Source organism: Xenopus laevis, chromosome 2L (genome assembly GCF_017654675.1).
Source record: "Xenopus laevis strain J_2021 chromosome 2L, Xenopus_laevis_v10.1, whole genome shotgun sequence".
In the NCBI taxonomy this organism is placed as follows: Eukaryota; Metazoa; Chordata; class Amphibia; order Anura; family Pipidae; genus Xenopus; species Xenopus laevis.
In genome coordinates this window covers 38,366,589-38,382,805 of record NC_054373.1, presented here as the reverse complement: position 1 = coordinate 38,382,805, position 16,217 = coordinate 38,366,589, and the positions used below count along the sequence as shown (strand labels likewise).

At 39.3% G+C, this 16,217-nt stretch overlaps 1 protein-coding gene across 1 annotated transcript in view; it reads right to left on the bottom strand.

The window, feature by feature from the left end:
* Positions 1–10,162: 10,162 nt before the first annotated feature.
* The window catches only part of mxra5.L (matrix-remodelling associated 5 L homeolog), a 42,224-nt gene continuing 36,169 nt past the window's right edge, over positions 10,163–16,217 (bottom strand). Inside the window, exons 6-7 of the mRNA XM_018246162.2 lie at positions 14,202–15,102; positions 10,163–12,861 (exon numbers count right to left, since the gene is read on the bottom strand). Coding sequence (XP_018101651.1) covers positions 10,956–12,861; positions 14,202–15,102 — 2,807 coding nt within the window. The 3' untranslated portion in view covers positions 10,163–10,955. The remainder of the gene's footprint in view (positions 12,862–14,201; positions 15,103–16,217) is intronic.

Sequence of the window (16,217 nt, the reverse complement as noted above, 5' to 3'; positions counted from 1 at the left end):
TAGTGAATCGGCCCCTAAGTCTGGAATTCAAAAATAAGACCCTACTTTGAGGCTACTCGGAGCACCATCCAAGGGGTTATGAGCAATATGTTTCTCAAGAGCCACTGGTTACAGACAACTGATGTAGAGAATGTTATTCTGAGACAAGTTTGCAAGTAGGGGCACATTTTCTAATGGTCGAATATTGAGGGTTAATTAACCCTCAATATTCGACCCTCGAAGTTAAATCCATCGACTTTGAATATTGAAGTCGAAGGATTTATCTCTATTCGTTCGTTCGATCGATTAAATCGTTCGAATTGAAAGATTAAATCCTTTGAATCGAATGATTCGAAGGATTTTAATCCATCGAACGATTTTCCTTCGATCAGAAATTGGCTAGAAAGCCTATGGGGACCTTCCCCATAGGCTAACATTGATGCTCGGAAGATTTTAGGTGGCAAAGTAGGAGGTCGACAGTACTTAGACTATTGAATGGTCGAATAGTCGAACAATTTTTAGTTCAAATAGTTCGATTCGAAGTTGAAGTCGTAGTCGAAGGTCGAAGTAGCCAATTCGATGGTCGAAGTAGCCAAAAAAAGACTTCGAATTTCGAAGTATTTTTTATTCTATTCCTCCACTCGAGCTAAGTAAATGTGCCCCTTAGTCTTTATTTTAATTGTTTTTTTCTTTTCATTATTTCATATAATTCAGCAGCCCTCCAGTTTGGAATTTCATCAGTTATCTGGTTTCCATTTTAGCAACCAGGGAGTGGTTAGAACGACAGACTAATATATGAATAGGAGACAGGCTGAATATAAAGACATGTAATAAAAAGAAGCAGTGACAATAAAGTTGGAAAGTGTCTAGAGAAGAAGGCAAATATAAAGTATAAACAATGAAGACCACTTGAAAAGTTGCTTAGAACTGCCCAGTGCTACTTCTGCTACACCGACTCTGGAACTGTAGGGCTCACCCTCCAGGCCATATACTCCTAATCCTGTTTGATGCCTGACTGTGCTTCTCATCCACAACCTCAGCTGCTGCGGAATCACTAGGCCATCATTTGGCTGCCATGCTCCAAGTGTTGCATTTCTACATTATACCACAAGGCCTAAAGGACATGCATGTATCACCATGGACAGTGGGGCTCATTTATAAACACTGGGCAAATTTGCACCTGGGCAGTAACTCATAGCAACCAATGAGTGACTAGCTTTTTTTAGCCAGCTGTAGGTTGAACACTAAAAGCAATCATCTGATTGGTTACCGTGGGTTACTGCCCAGGTGCAAATTTGCCCAGTGTTTATAAATAACCCCCAGTGTGTTTATTGCTATAAATGCTTGTGACAACTTCATAGCATTAATGAGACACACAGAGCTACATCCCTGAGCGGCACCCCCCAAATGTAGATGATCAACTTTCATGTTTTGATGTCACACATGCTTTAAAACAGATGATGTACGCCATTCATTTTTGCACATATTGATAATATCCAACCCTTAATATTGCAGAAGGTATTTTTAACTTCACTTTAGCCGCACACAACATATAATAGATGCATCTTGCTTGATGTGTCTTTGTTCCGGGACAACAAATGCAATGCAGATGTACATCTACCCTATTGTTCTGTTCTATAGAGTGCTGATTGCATTTAATCTGGCAATGTGCCTGGATTGTGCGATAATCAGTTACTGTGAACAGAGAAAGTCTAAAAACCACATCCAGAAAGGCCTTAACTTGCATATTTAGTACTTAACCCCAGCTTATCCTCACATGTCTTCGCTTCGGAACCTCTTTAAACAAACTTGTGCAGACTGGGAAGAAGTATTTATATTTCTTTTTGCAGATTTCTTGAACGCAAAGCCGTTATTTATTTTGAAGAATTGGATTTTGATGTCTGGGCAAAAGCAAATGAAACTCAATACCCTCTGCCCCAGCATTAAGGTCCTGGCTCTGCCCTTGTCGTATAAGAAATAAACATGTTGGCGATAAGTCACAGGGCAATTTCCTTTTCTCTTATAAACAGTACATGTTGTTTCTGTTGAATTTGTTGTTTTCGGTGGAAATCAAAGAAATGGTTTTATGACGTCTGCTCTGTTTTATTAATCTTACTTGACAACCCTTTAACAATGTTGATTATTTGTCTTGCATCTCATATACCATTACAGCATAGTAATTTTAGTGTATTTGTAGCGTATAGGAACAACGCATCTTTCTGGGTGGTTGAACTGAAAAAGCGATTCTTTTCATTTGTTGCAATAACAAATGCTTTTCTGCAATTTCCCTTGCTTAAGTACTGTCAGATTATTTATTGTATAAATTATATTCAGTCTCCTCTTTACAACTGTTTTAAACAAAATGCTCATCAGTTACAAATATTTGTATCTTTGTTTAGATAATTTATTTACAGGGGGTATACATCATTCCCGTCAGTCCATGCTCTAGTGGAGTTTCCAATCTATGGTTTATGTAACATGTAAACAATTTTATCAAGAGCAAATTACACTGCCTGTGTGTTTTGGAGGGTAGGAGAAAACCGCAGGAACCCAAGGAAACCCACTCAGTCATGGGGAGAACATACCAACTCCTTGCAGGTAGTGCCCTTACTTTTATTACAGAATATAATGCTAAATCATGCCTGATCTTTAATAAGCCTTGTTATATCTGGGAGAAGAATCTGCTTTTTAAACCTGAGTGCTGATCCTAGTGGTGGCCAATAAAAAGTTCAACCATTTGAGAGTTTTAGCCTTGAAAGTGGCAAGTTGCAGGTAAAACTTAGTCCCTCTGTATAATGAAGTAGTAGAATTATTAATGAATCAGCGTGGAACTTGCCAAACCATTGCATGCTTGCACAGGTACAAGTACGTCAATTAAAAGCAGGGACAGGGATTTTCAATTATATAGAGGTATGTGCGGGTTGAGAAAAACTTGACCTGAACCTTTCTGCATCTGCCTTCTTCACTCTATGGGGCAAATTTACTAACCTCCGAAGCTTTGCCAGTGACGGCTTCGCTCACAGCGCAACACTTCGCCAGGCGTAGATTCGCCAGGACAACGCTAATTCACTAAAATCCAAAGTTGTGTCCAGGGCGCCGAACGCTGGTGAAGTTGCACTAGCGTTACTGCGGCAAGCAAATCGAATTTGCATACGGTGGGAAGTTAAGTTGGACGCATATGTTGCAGCAAATACATTACACTACACAAGCCCGGGAAACCTTAATAAAATAAAATAGTTATATTGCCCTACACATGAGCCCAGTGTATAGTTTATGTGCCATATGTTAGGAAATGTAGAGGTGAAGCCGGTAAACCCAAAAAAATTGTATGCTCTTTTTCAGCCTATCACCCTGAAAAATGAAAAGACGCTAGTGTTTTTTGGAACTTAGAAAAATTTTCAACTATTTTTTGAGGAACTCCTATCTACGCTATTGCACTTCGTCTGGTCTGAGGTGGCGAAGGCAAGTCTGGCGCAAGAGGTAAAGTTCGGTAAAATCTGCATCTTAGTGAATTTGCTTAGTTACGTTCTTTCGACAGAGCGTAGGGAGCGAAGTATCGCTAGAGTCTATCTCCTTCGCTAGCGAAATTATGCCAGCGACCGTTAAATAGATGAAGTACCGAAATTACGTCACGCTGGCAAATTTTCGCCCACTTTAGTCACTTCGACCTTTAGTAAATTTGCCCCTATTTATAGCCATATAAAACCAAAAAGTGTCAGTGTAAGGTCGCAACCTGCAAATGGTGTACAGAGGTCAGGCCGAACCTGCACAACCCTCAGGGGTATTGGGCTGGTCCATACATCAATAGCAGAACCCACGCTTGCCCAGGATAACTTTCAGAGGGCCCTGTGCGTTAAGAAATGAAATGCAGATGCCATAGTGTGTCACTGTGCTGCAATATGAAGTACGTCTCATTGGTTGCTATAAGCTTCCACACCCGGACAAGCAAAATAAAGTACATTTTATGGCATATGAAGGATTCTTTTTTTTTTTAAAAGATTTATCAGGCCCAAAGCAGTAAGAAAATCCATTAAATGATACATTACAGTTATGGGATGTCATTACTCAAAGGCCATTACTCAAAGAGCTTTATATTGCATTTTGCAATTGGAGTTTGGAGCCAGTTCCATTTGTAAATAAAAGGTGCAATCTGAGTTTACATAATATGGAAAAATAAGTAAACACGTGCAATGTAAAAAACGGATAACCCAAACCTATTCTTCATACCGGGAGAATGAAAAAGTGTTAATTTATGAAGATGTGAGCATTGTTATTGTAACTCATGGCATGAAAGGCTGATTGTGAATCTACCGTATGTTAAGGAAGGAAATTAGCTTGAATTGATGTGTTTTGTGAATGTGGAGATCTGTGAAGTGTCCTTTCAAGTGAAAGAGCCGGCAGAGCTTTTGAATAATCACCCACTGCACATTTGGAGATTCAGTGATACAGAAGGAGCACTTTATTACAGGATATCACATTTCAAGCTCTCTGAGTAATGTAAATTAAATTAGGAAAAAATGTGGCTGTCTGTGTGGCTCTCATTCCACAAATCTGGGTAAAAGCAGAACTTGCATTTGGTTATTGGAAGGGAGATGTCAAGCATGACAGAATCTGCTAGAGAGCATTTCATTTGCAGAACCCAGGGCAATAAACATATTTAATTTACATACAGTATTTACATTTAACACAAAGGCTGTGCTGTGGGTACAGCGCTAAGTGCAATATTGTGCAAACGCTTGCATATGGCAAAATGCCTTACATTAAGCAGCTGCACCCAAGGGAGAGTGGTACGATATACCTTCCAGTGCTGAAGGGTTTGTAAACCCAAAAATAATTCTAAGGAACTCTCCAATATAGGTATCGGATCTGTTATCCCGAAACCACTTATCCAGAAAGTTCAGAATTACCGGAAGCCTGGCTTCCATAGACTCCACTTTAATCAAATAATTTACATTTTTAAAAATGATCTCCTTTTTTGTACTTGATCGAAACTAAGCTATAATTCATCCTTATGGGAAGCAAAACAATCCTAGGGTTTATTTAGGGGCACATTTACTAAGCTCGAGTGAAGGATTCGAAGTAAAAGAACTTCGAATTTCGTAGTTTTTTTTGGGTACTTTGACCATCGAATGGGCTACTATGACCTTCTACTCGAACGATTCGAACTAAAAATCGCTCCACTATTCGATCATTCGATAAAAAAAACTTTGACTACCTACTTCGGCACATAAAACCTACCGAGCTACAATGTTAGCCAATGGGGACCTTCCCCATAAGCTTTCTAAGCTTTTTTTGATCGAAGGAAAATCCTTAGATCGATGGATTAAAATCCAATTTAATCGTTTCATCGAACGATTTTTCCTTGGATTGTAGATCAAAGTATTTGCGGTAAATCCTTCGACTTCGATATTCGAAGTCGACGGATTTTACTTCGAGGGCCAAATATTGAGGGTTAATTAACCCTCGATATTCGACCCTTAGTAAATGTGCCCCCTAATATTTAAATATTTTTTTATGGTGATCCAAATTACAGAAAGATCCCTTATCTGGAAAACTCCAGGTCCTGAGCATTCTGGATCTCTAACTTCACTTTTTGATAAATATACCCCCATGGGAGACGGCCTTTCTGTAATTCAGAATTTTCTGGAAAACTGGTTTCAGGATAATGGATCCCATACCTGTATACATAAGGTATGAAGACCAAAATTACGGAAAAATTTGTTGTCTGGAAACCCGAGGTACCAACCATTCTGCATATCAGGGGGTAACTTTACTAAGTGGCAAAAATTTGCCAGAGGAAAATTCGCTCAGACAATGCTAATTTACTAAAATGCAAAGTTGGGTCCAGGGTGCCGAACGATGGCGAATTTTTGTTAGCGTTACTTCGGCAATGTGAGCAAATCAAAGCGAAGATGCGCTAGCGTTCAATTTAAATTTAAATGGACGTATATGTTGCAGCAAATACATTACATTACACAAGTCCAGGAAACCTTAATAAAGACAGAGTTGTTATAATGCCCTATACATGTGCCCACTGTATAGTTTATGTATAGTTAGCAAATGTAGGGGGGAACCCAAAAAATTTTTTAAGGACTTTTGCATCCTATCACCCTGACAGTAAAGGAAAGGAAAAGACGCCTGCGTTTTTTGAAATTAGAAACTTTTTCCACTAAAAAATACGATGTAAGTAACAGAAGATTGAGGAAGATCTATGTACTCCATTGCACTTCGCCTGGTCTGAGCTGGTGAAGGCAAGTCTGGCAAAAGTAACGTTCAGTAAAATCCACATCTTAGTGAATTTGTGGAGTAACGTCCATTCGCAGGAGTGAAAAGTCGCCTGGTGATAGAGTGTGAATCACCGCTAGGGTCTGTCTCTTTCACTAGCAAAGTTTTTCCTGCACCTGTTAGTAAATCTGCAAAGTCCCTTAAAATGGTAACACTGGCAAATCTTCACCAGCGCTAGTCACTTCGCCCTTTAGTAAATCTGCCCCCAGGTCTCATACCTGTATAAATGGGTACTGCTTGGTCAATAAATGTTGGCCAGTATGTATTATATTTTACAACCAGGGATGCACCGAATCCATTCTGCCCGGCCGAATCTGAATCCTAATTTGCATATGCAAATTACGTGACTTTTCGCCACAAAATAAGGAAGTAAAATAGTGGATTCGGTGCATCCCTATTTAGAACAATGTCAGGGGCTGCAGATGCAATATATGTGAATGCTAAGTAATCAATTATTTCTGGGTGCTGGGTAATCTAATTGATAATGGGGTGAACAAAGAAGATGCAAAATAAAATAACTGGACTCATGGCAATGCATCAGGCTGCAGAACAACTGACTGCTGTAAGATATAACAGGGGGGAGTAATGCCTATTGGTTGCAGAGAATATCGTCTGGCCTGTGTAACTGACAGGAGTGAAATATAACTTGGTCCTGAGTAGTGTAAAAGGTCACCCAAGATGTTCTTGTATGGGATACAGATGGCCGTATGCTGAACATGCTTTTAGTTTTTCAGGAAAATATATCAACTTTAATTTTTAAGTAATTTTTAAGTGTATTTTGAATTTGAAATGACAATCTTCAGTTTAATGGCCTTTAGTTTAGCACAACTATTTTTCCAAGTATTCGCAGCAGTACCCAGGGAATTGAGTGCTCTTCGTTTAGCATAGGCATTCGTATTGCACATGTTTTTTTTGAATTTTTATAACCAAAGATATTTAAGATTATGTGCAAGAATGAATAGATACTGTTTATACTATCCATTTTATTAACAAGCAGATGTGACTGGTAGCTCTGAGCATTTTTGACCTCAAACCCTGGACTTTGTGTTGTGGAATGTGCTTAATGTGTCATTTTAAGTTTTCTCATGCTACATCTTCCTTGATGGATGATTTTTATTGCTTTATGTCTTGACCTGAGCCTGCTTTGTCTGACATTCTGACCTTGGCCTTGGCTGACTGAAAACACTACAGTGTCACGTTGCAGAAGAACTGTACTGTGTCAGTCTGTCTGTTTTCACAATTCTGCTGTTTACTGATGGGCGAATCTGTCCTGTTTCGGGAAAAATGCGCGAAACGGCAAAAAAATTCACAAAACGAATTGAAGTCAACCGGCATCCAAATAATTTTGACGCGCGACAATTTTTATCCGCATTACAGTTTTTATGCTTGACAATTTTTTTTTGTTATGGTGGATTTTTCACCAGCAAACTTTTGCCGCAATTTTGCGGGAGGCGCAACGTGGAAATTCAAAGCAAATCAGGGGCGTAACTACCAGGGGAGCAGGGGGTGCAAATGGGCCAGGGCCCGCACCCCCGCAGGGCCCCCCACGCTGCAGCCGGCTGGAGTCGGCTGCAGGCGCAGAGAAAAATTGCGCAGACGAGGGTGGGGGCGGGCCCTTCTGCACGACCCGCACCAGGGCCCACCCCCCACAAGTTACGTTACTGAAGCAAATCCATGCCGGAAAATTTATTCGCCCATCACTACTGCTGTTACTTCACTATATCACTTCACTTTATGTCACCATTAAGGATGCACCGCTGGGGGGGCCGAACCCCCAAATCCTTCTCGAAAGATTCGGCAGAGTTCCAAACCGAATTCGAATCCTAACTTGCATATGCAAATTAGAGGTGGGAAAACATTTTTTACTTCCTTTTTTTGTGACAAAAAGTCACGCGATTTCCCTCCCCATCCCTAATTTGCATACACTAATTGGTATTCGGTTAGGCCAGGCAGAAGGATTCAGCCGAACCTGAATCCTGCTGAAAAATGCCGAATCCTGGCTGAATTCTGAACCGAATCCTGGATTTGGTGCATCCCTAGTTACCATACACATTCCCTAATAATCAGATATATGCATTCAAGTAAACCAATAAGTTGTCACAGTAATATAACATTTGCTAACCTACTTAAATAATGTGAGTAATTACAGGTATAAGACCTGTTATCCAGAATGCTCTCAACCTGTGGTTTTCTGGATAATGGACATTTCTGTAATTTGGATCTTTATACTAAACTCTACTACAAAAAAGTCATTTAAACATTAAATAATCCCAATAGAATTATTTTGCCTCCAATAAGATGAATGATATCTTAGTTTGGATCAAATACAAGGCCCTGTTTTATTATTACAGAGAAAAAAGAAATCATTAAAAAAAATATTTGGATAAAATGGAGTCAATGGGAGACGGCCTTCACGTAATTTGGAGCATTCTGGATAATGGGTTTCTGGATAGCAGAATGTACAGTACTATAAAAAAACAACCCAGTCTGCACAACAAAGCCAAACATAAGAATTCATGCCATATGCTGTAACAATCATCATAAAAGCTCAGAACCAAGACTTATCCCTCATAAATGTTCATTTACCCACTCAGTGAATAAAGCTTAGATACCGTGTTTAAAACGTTCAGTGCTTGTGTATGAGTGACAGACATGTCAAATTCACTGGATCATTTGGGCACTATTTCTTAAAACCAAGCATACAAAAACATGGTAAAAACAAAACATTTTGCATCATTGTATTATATAAACACCTTGTACAAGGACAGGCGGAAAGGACAGACTGCACCCTTTAAATGATGTGCAGGGTACAGGGTGGATAGGGTGTTGGAAGGGGTAACAACTATGTTCTCCACCTGACCATCCAAACTGAATGGAGCACTGTCTAATGCCGGCAATGTTTCTATTCAAAGCCCATTTATAGGTCTCTGTGCTCTGGATGTAAAGACCTGTAGATATCTGCACAAAACTCCACGCAGTGGGCAAAGTACAAAAAAACTCAGATTGTGGCAATTTTGGCACACTGCATGGGGCATTGGGAATGACCCCTTTTGTCTCGAGACTGCATTTGCTGCCCCCCCCAAGGATTACATCTTGAATAAAATACCCATTATTGTAAAATAGAAAGATATTATAAGTTACCGAGGAGTTCCACGACGATATAAAAGTACAAGGCTGAAGGCCAGGTCATGGAATATCCTCATATTTTGCAACAGGGGTTACTTTATTTATTATAACACAAAAGGTTGCATGAGTCATGTGACAGAAATGACATCACTAAGCTCCGATTATAACTGATGGCATCACTAAGCACCATTTATAAAGATATAATTGACGGGATGTTCATGGTTCTTGTGTATTATGACATGGTTACAGATATATGAAAAGAGACAGTCTAGTTTTAGAAATATTGAAGACAGTTAAGCAATTACCGTAAAATCTCACCCTAATTGGCCCTGATTGGCCCATTCACCGCCTTGAATAGTAAGAAACCACTGTTATAGACACATCTGATTAAGTATGGACAACCCGACTTAAACTAGCCATACATGGGCCGATAAAAGCTGCCGACAGACTGAGTCGGCCGCTTACTGACCCGTGTGTGGAGCCCCCCGACGGGCTTCCCCGATCGATATTGGATGTCGATCGGTCAGGGGTAAAAATCCCATCAGATTGTGGAGCGCATCTGCCAGATTTTCAGATTCGTACTTTTCCATCCTCAGGGTTTAATAAATTCCGAAAAATCTGTGATTTTTTTAAAAGTCTGATTTTAGAAAACAAAAAACGTGATTTTTTCATTCAGAGTTTAGTAAATAACAAGACACCCAGTTTAACTAATCATGTTCCGTATTTCTTGCTACCAGCTATTTATAAAGCAACATAGACTACAATATGAGTGGTTGTTCGGAAAAATAATATTTATTATAAAATGTACAGTACATCAATTTAATAATATAAACACAGTTTTGCGTAAAGTCTTTTAAAGACCAATAATTTATAAAATGAGACATAGATAGAGCGACTTTTGTGTCTCATGAGAAGATAACTAATTTATATAAAACATATGCATTAAGCACCAGTTAAGGGATCTTTTATCTATTTGTATATCGACAGGTTTATCAAATTCCAATTCAGAGGTGTGATAGAAATGGTACACGATGATATTTCAACTCCAAGGTATATGTTTGTACATAAAAGAATAATTAAAAACAGTAGTGCTATCATACAGAAAGGTGGTTTACCCATTTGTATCTACAGGGCTTTAAATGCATTGAAAGTAATGCTTTTGTAGTCCTCTTTAGAACAAGGGTTCACGTTATACGAGTTAAGGGAAAATTATTATATTATACAAGTTAAACAAATATCACTGTAGGATGTTTGTGGAATTAATACTTCTTTGGCAGTAAGATGCAAAAAAAGGCAACAATACTTGGTATTACTCTCTAACCATAACAAGATGGGCCCAGTTTTTGCTACCTTATCTGGATATTATTGTCCTTACTAATCAATGTAGACTTTTATTTCAATTGCGGAGAGGGTATTGGAATCACCAAGCAGCTCTCAGAATTACTTCAACACCATGACTGAGAGACACCTCTGAGATCTATCAAAACCATTTACAAATAACAATTCAGTATAATTGCACTTGTGTGGCAGTCGTCCTGGGCATGTACCTGTAAAAATGATATGTCTTAATACACATGTACGTAAGTTGTCTTTGTGTCAGCCCCTAGTATATTTTTAGCTGTGCATTTATAGTATCCTGTATCTCTTTTTGAAGAGTGTTGAATAACCAGTGTCCCCTGAGGATGAAGGAATTTGTTTCCATATAAACGGGATTGAGCTACTGCAGTCAAAACAGATTTATCAGGTAATTCCCATGAGATTTCTGGCTTTGGTATTCCAATTGACATGCAGTTTAACTGTACAGAACTTCCAGGTCTTACGTAAGTAACAGGAGCAGGGCTAGTAGTAATGCGTGGAGGATAGGCGATGATGATCACAGGAATATTCATTGTTGAGGAGCCATATTGCGTTGTTGCTTTACACATATAACTTCCTCTGTCGTACACAGATGTATCACGCACAACAAGGGTACCATTCGGTAACAAGGACACACGACCCCTCGTTTGAGGACCATCAAGAATCACACCATTAGGCAGTGTCCATGAAATCTGTGGCTGGGACTCTCCATGTGTTGAACAATGAAGTTGTAATGTCTCGCCATTAATTATGCTGATTAAATTATTGTAATTATTCTTCATTTGTGGTTTACGGCCAATCTGTAAAGTGACCAATTTGTCTGCAAATCCAGCGATGTTAGTAGCCCTGCAACGATAGGTTCCAGCATCGGATGCTGCTATGGACCCAATGAGCAGAGCGCCATCATTCCTATGGTATAATTGGTGAAGCTGTTTACCATTGTGAACTTCTGTTCCATTTGGAAGAAACCAGATTCTCTCAGGCACTGGAATTCCTCCGGATGAGCAGTTTAAACTTACCGATTGTCCCTCACCCACAACAATATTTTCATTATCAATGCTGAATGTAGGTTTTTCTGTTGGATCAGTAACCATCAGATGTATTACTAATCTTGCCTCCCCACCTTCATTTCGGCCTATGCAAGTCAACTGTACTGAATCAGTTTTCCTTAAAACTTTGATGTCAAGCGTACCATTACGGTGGACGGTAATTCTGTTTCCATAGTAAGGAGCAGGAAGGATCACTCCTTCAGGAAATGCCCACATGACCCGCGGTGTTGGAACTCCTTCCGCTCTGCAGTCTAGCAGAAGTCGAGAATCCCTAATTGCTAATTGTTTTATGGTCGTTATTTGATTAGAGAAACCATTTATTGTAGGTGGCAAAACATTAACTTGGATCTGCACAATCTTTTTGTCTTCTCCGCCGGTATTCTGTGCTATACAAGTATAGTTTCCACTATCGGATCTTTGTGCTTTTTGAATCAGAAGAGATCCATCTCGGTAAATTTGGTATTTGTCTGATACAGAAGGTATTGGTCTGTTTGAAGGGGAGAGCCAAGTGATCTTGGGAACTGGTTCTCCTTTTGCTTCACACAAAACTGTGACTACATCCCCATAAGGCACATTTAGTATAGAGTAGGTTTTATTCTTTATATTTGCTTTTTCTGCTACTACCTTAACACTGACACGCATCTCATCTTGCCCAATTTGGTTTACGGCATAACATGTATAGTCCCCTTCTTCCTTCATCCCTACTTCATTGAAATATAAGGTTCCATTATTAAATACAACATATCGTCTGGTCCTGGAGCCACTGTCATCTGACTGCATAATGTTATTGATCATACTTCCGTCAGGAAGACTCCAAGAAATCTCAGGGTTAGGCACACCAGTTGCTATACAGTCAACCTTTAGATCTCCACCGTACATTACTTTGTGGTCCACTTCATTTTTATACTGTATTTTAGCTGGTTTCATCATGACATTTACTTTAAGAACCACATAATCATCTCCAAGTTTGTTCCGTGCCATGCACAAATAGTCTCCGGCATCTTTTTCAGTAACTGAATAAATGAGAAGTGTTCCATTGGAGTACGTTTTGATTCTGGAGTCAAAGCTGTTTCAGGAAAAAAACAAAGAAAAGTTAGATATGTGGATATATCCTCTGTAATGGGATTATTTCACATTACCATTCAAGGCGAGAAGTTAATAAATATTAGAGCACCTTTTGTGTATGTTTTTTTTATCTCCTCATTTAACATATTCCCATTACTCATATTTCACTTTTTCTCTCAAATATTTTTGTCATTAAAGTATATACGTATGCATTCATACACTGAACTAAGAGCACTTTTATGGAGCTTTCTTCTGTAGGAATATTTGCTATTGACATCCATAGAAACATCCCTCTTTCCTTTGCAGCCCCTGTTTTGAACAAAGACTTTTCTCCAAATCCATACCACACTTTAATACAAGTGAAGTCTCAGATGACCAAACTGACAGTGCTGGAACTACCGGGGGAGCAGGGGGTCTGAGCGGGCCTGGGCCAGCACCCCCTCGGGGCCCCCCGGCAGTCCGCGCGCCACTGACAAATGCGGCCAAATGCGGGGCGCTTGCGCCGCTTCCGGGCTTTGACTCATGAATTTCAAATATTTAAAGGTACCATGTTCCTATTCACATCGCCCAACGTAGGTCTATTGCCTAATAGTTCATGTGAGCTCTTATTGTTCTGTTCTCTGTTCTTTGCCCTTTGCCTGACTTCTGCTACTTCGCTGCCTGTACCGACCTCTGCCTGTTTACTGACCATTCTTGTGGATCCTTATTTTGAACTGTGCTACTGTTGGTGTTGACCCTGCCCTGTGACCTTGACTACATCCCGACTCCCGTTTTTGTACTGCTCTGCCTCATTTGTATCTACCTGGTCTGACCATGACTACGCTCCTTTTTTTCTGTCCTTTTCATATACTTTCAGTTCCTTTGTCTGCCCAGAACTCTCTCCTTGGTCCTCTCACTAAGACCTGGCAGCATTCAAGTAGTGAAGGGCTCCTCTCGAAGCAAAATGCGACGGTTATAGGCAAAAGTGTGAGTTGTGACCGGGATATTGGGGTTAGCTCTGAGTTTTGGGACACCTTATGTTACACTGTATCTTTATATTTTACTAGTTCCTTCTCAGATCTTCATCTATATTACTCTTTCCTGGACTGAATGAAACAAATCTGGTGCATCTATATTTTTTTGTAATATGAAAAACATATTGGCAAAGTACATTACACCACCCGTTCAGGGCTCAAAGACAAAACGTTTCCTTTGATATAGATAGAAGTATTTTCTTTCTTTTTTTGGCCCACCTACACTGCAACTGTACCTTTGCGCTAGTTACCATATACAAGAAAGGAAGGAAAATGTACATGTTAGACTACTTGGATCAATTTTTAAATATCTGATACAAAAATTTACCTGAAGAATGAATCAACCACTCGTTTAGAGGGAAGTCTCCACAGTATCCTTGGCCATGGATCACCAGCCGCACTGCAGTCCAGGCGCAGAGTACTTCCATATGTCACATCTGTTTTTTGGGGGGAACTTGCAGTGATCTTGGCATTAGTTGTGTACTTTTTTACATCAAGCATAATTGTTCTTCTGGCAACTCCTACAATGTTTGTGGCAACACACTCATATTTTCCGGTATCTTTCTCTGATATGCTTCTTATATATAGTGTTCCATTTGGGAAAACAAATAAATTTCCATTCACAAACTGGGATGTCCTAACCTGTGTACCATCAGAAAGAACCCAACGTATACTTGGAGATGGAGCACCTTTTGCAGAACAATGGATATAAACACTGTTACTATGAGGAAGGGAAATGTTCTCCTCCTTTTCCTGTTTAATAATTGGAGGCAAGGCTGCAATGTGAAGTCTTACTGTCAGACTGTCAGCTCCTGCCACATTGCTTGCAACACATTTGAAAATACCTCTGTCGGTAAAGGTTGTTTCCCTAATTGTCAAGGTCCCATTTTCCTTAAGCATAATACGACTCTCTGTAGCTGATATGGTCCGTATTATTTTTCTGTCAGGGAAGATCCAAGAAATGTGTGCAGATGGTACACCACTAGCAGGACAGTCCATTGAAATTGTATCTCCAATGTACACAGTAACATCCTTATAACGAGATCCTAATATTCGAGGCTGCTGGACCACCACAGTCAAGGTCACATACATCTTGTCAACGCCATGCTGGTTCTGAGCAGTGCACACATACTGTCCATGGTCCTGTAGCTGAAGTTTTTGAATACTGAGAGTACCATTTTCCAAGACCTCAAAACGTTGCATCTTTGTGTTTTTTGTCATGACTGCCCCTGAAATAACAAAGAGACATAGGAATGAATACGTGGGTGAGTTTTTATTTATTAAAATCTAAGCTTACATTTTGATAAATCTGCCCCTTAATGTATACCTTGGCAGAAAATAGTGTTGGCAAAAAGGGGAGATGTTTAAAAAAGTGCACTTGTTCGTAAGCATTTAGAAAGGAATATGAAGCTATTCTGGACACTGAAATATAGACTAGTTATAGTGGAAATGAAGTAATAGATAATGACTTGGCTCCAATTTTATTAAAGTAAAGACACCCTATCAGCAAACAGCATGCTATGGGTTTCAAGGCCTGCTCTAAACTTTGTTCCTCTTAACACCTTAGTTTTTTTTACCATTTTCTATGCACTTAAATGCCTTCAGCAAATTAAAAAAGCAAAGTAAAAATCTTAGAAAAAGAAAAAAAAAAGAAATTACAGATTTATAAAACCCATTATACAAGAATTTTGCTAATTATTTCTTTCTGGCTTTTATATCAGATTATAATATATTCCTATATTTATTACATAAATTATCAGACTCCATACATGTATCCATATCTTGATTACTTGCCAAATTGGACAGAATTCTATATAATTGCTGAAATAATCAATTTAATCTTATCAACATGTCTCTCTACATGCAGCTTGTGTCGGAGTCTGATATTTTGAAAGACTACTCAAATACATTGTCTATACAAAGGGAGCACATACACTACAAGATCTACTCATTTGGACAGGCCCCCAGGCTCCGCTTGTTGGGCCCTAGAGGTGGGCATATTGGGGAGAGATTGGCTTGTTTGGCGAGGTCACCAAATGAGCAGATCTCTACATGTATGGCCACCGTAAGCTGCCAAATTCGATGAAAAAGACATATCTTCATATTCAATTCCATATTGTCCTGATGCATTTCAATGAGAAAAACTTATCTCACTGTTTATCTCTTGAAGATTCTCTATGTCAAAAACCGGAACTGATGAAGATAAGTTGTTTCTCCTCAAATTAAATCTTAGCAAACACTATGTCTCTTTTCACATGATAAACTATAAAATGTTTTCTCATTGATTTGAATCTACCGATGAATTCGCCAGCCATGTATTGACTTTAATGTGTTTCGCAAAATG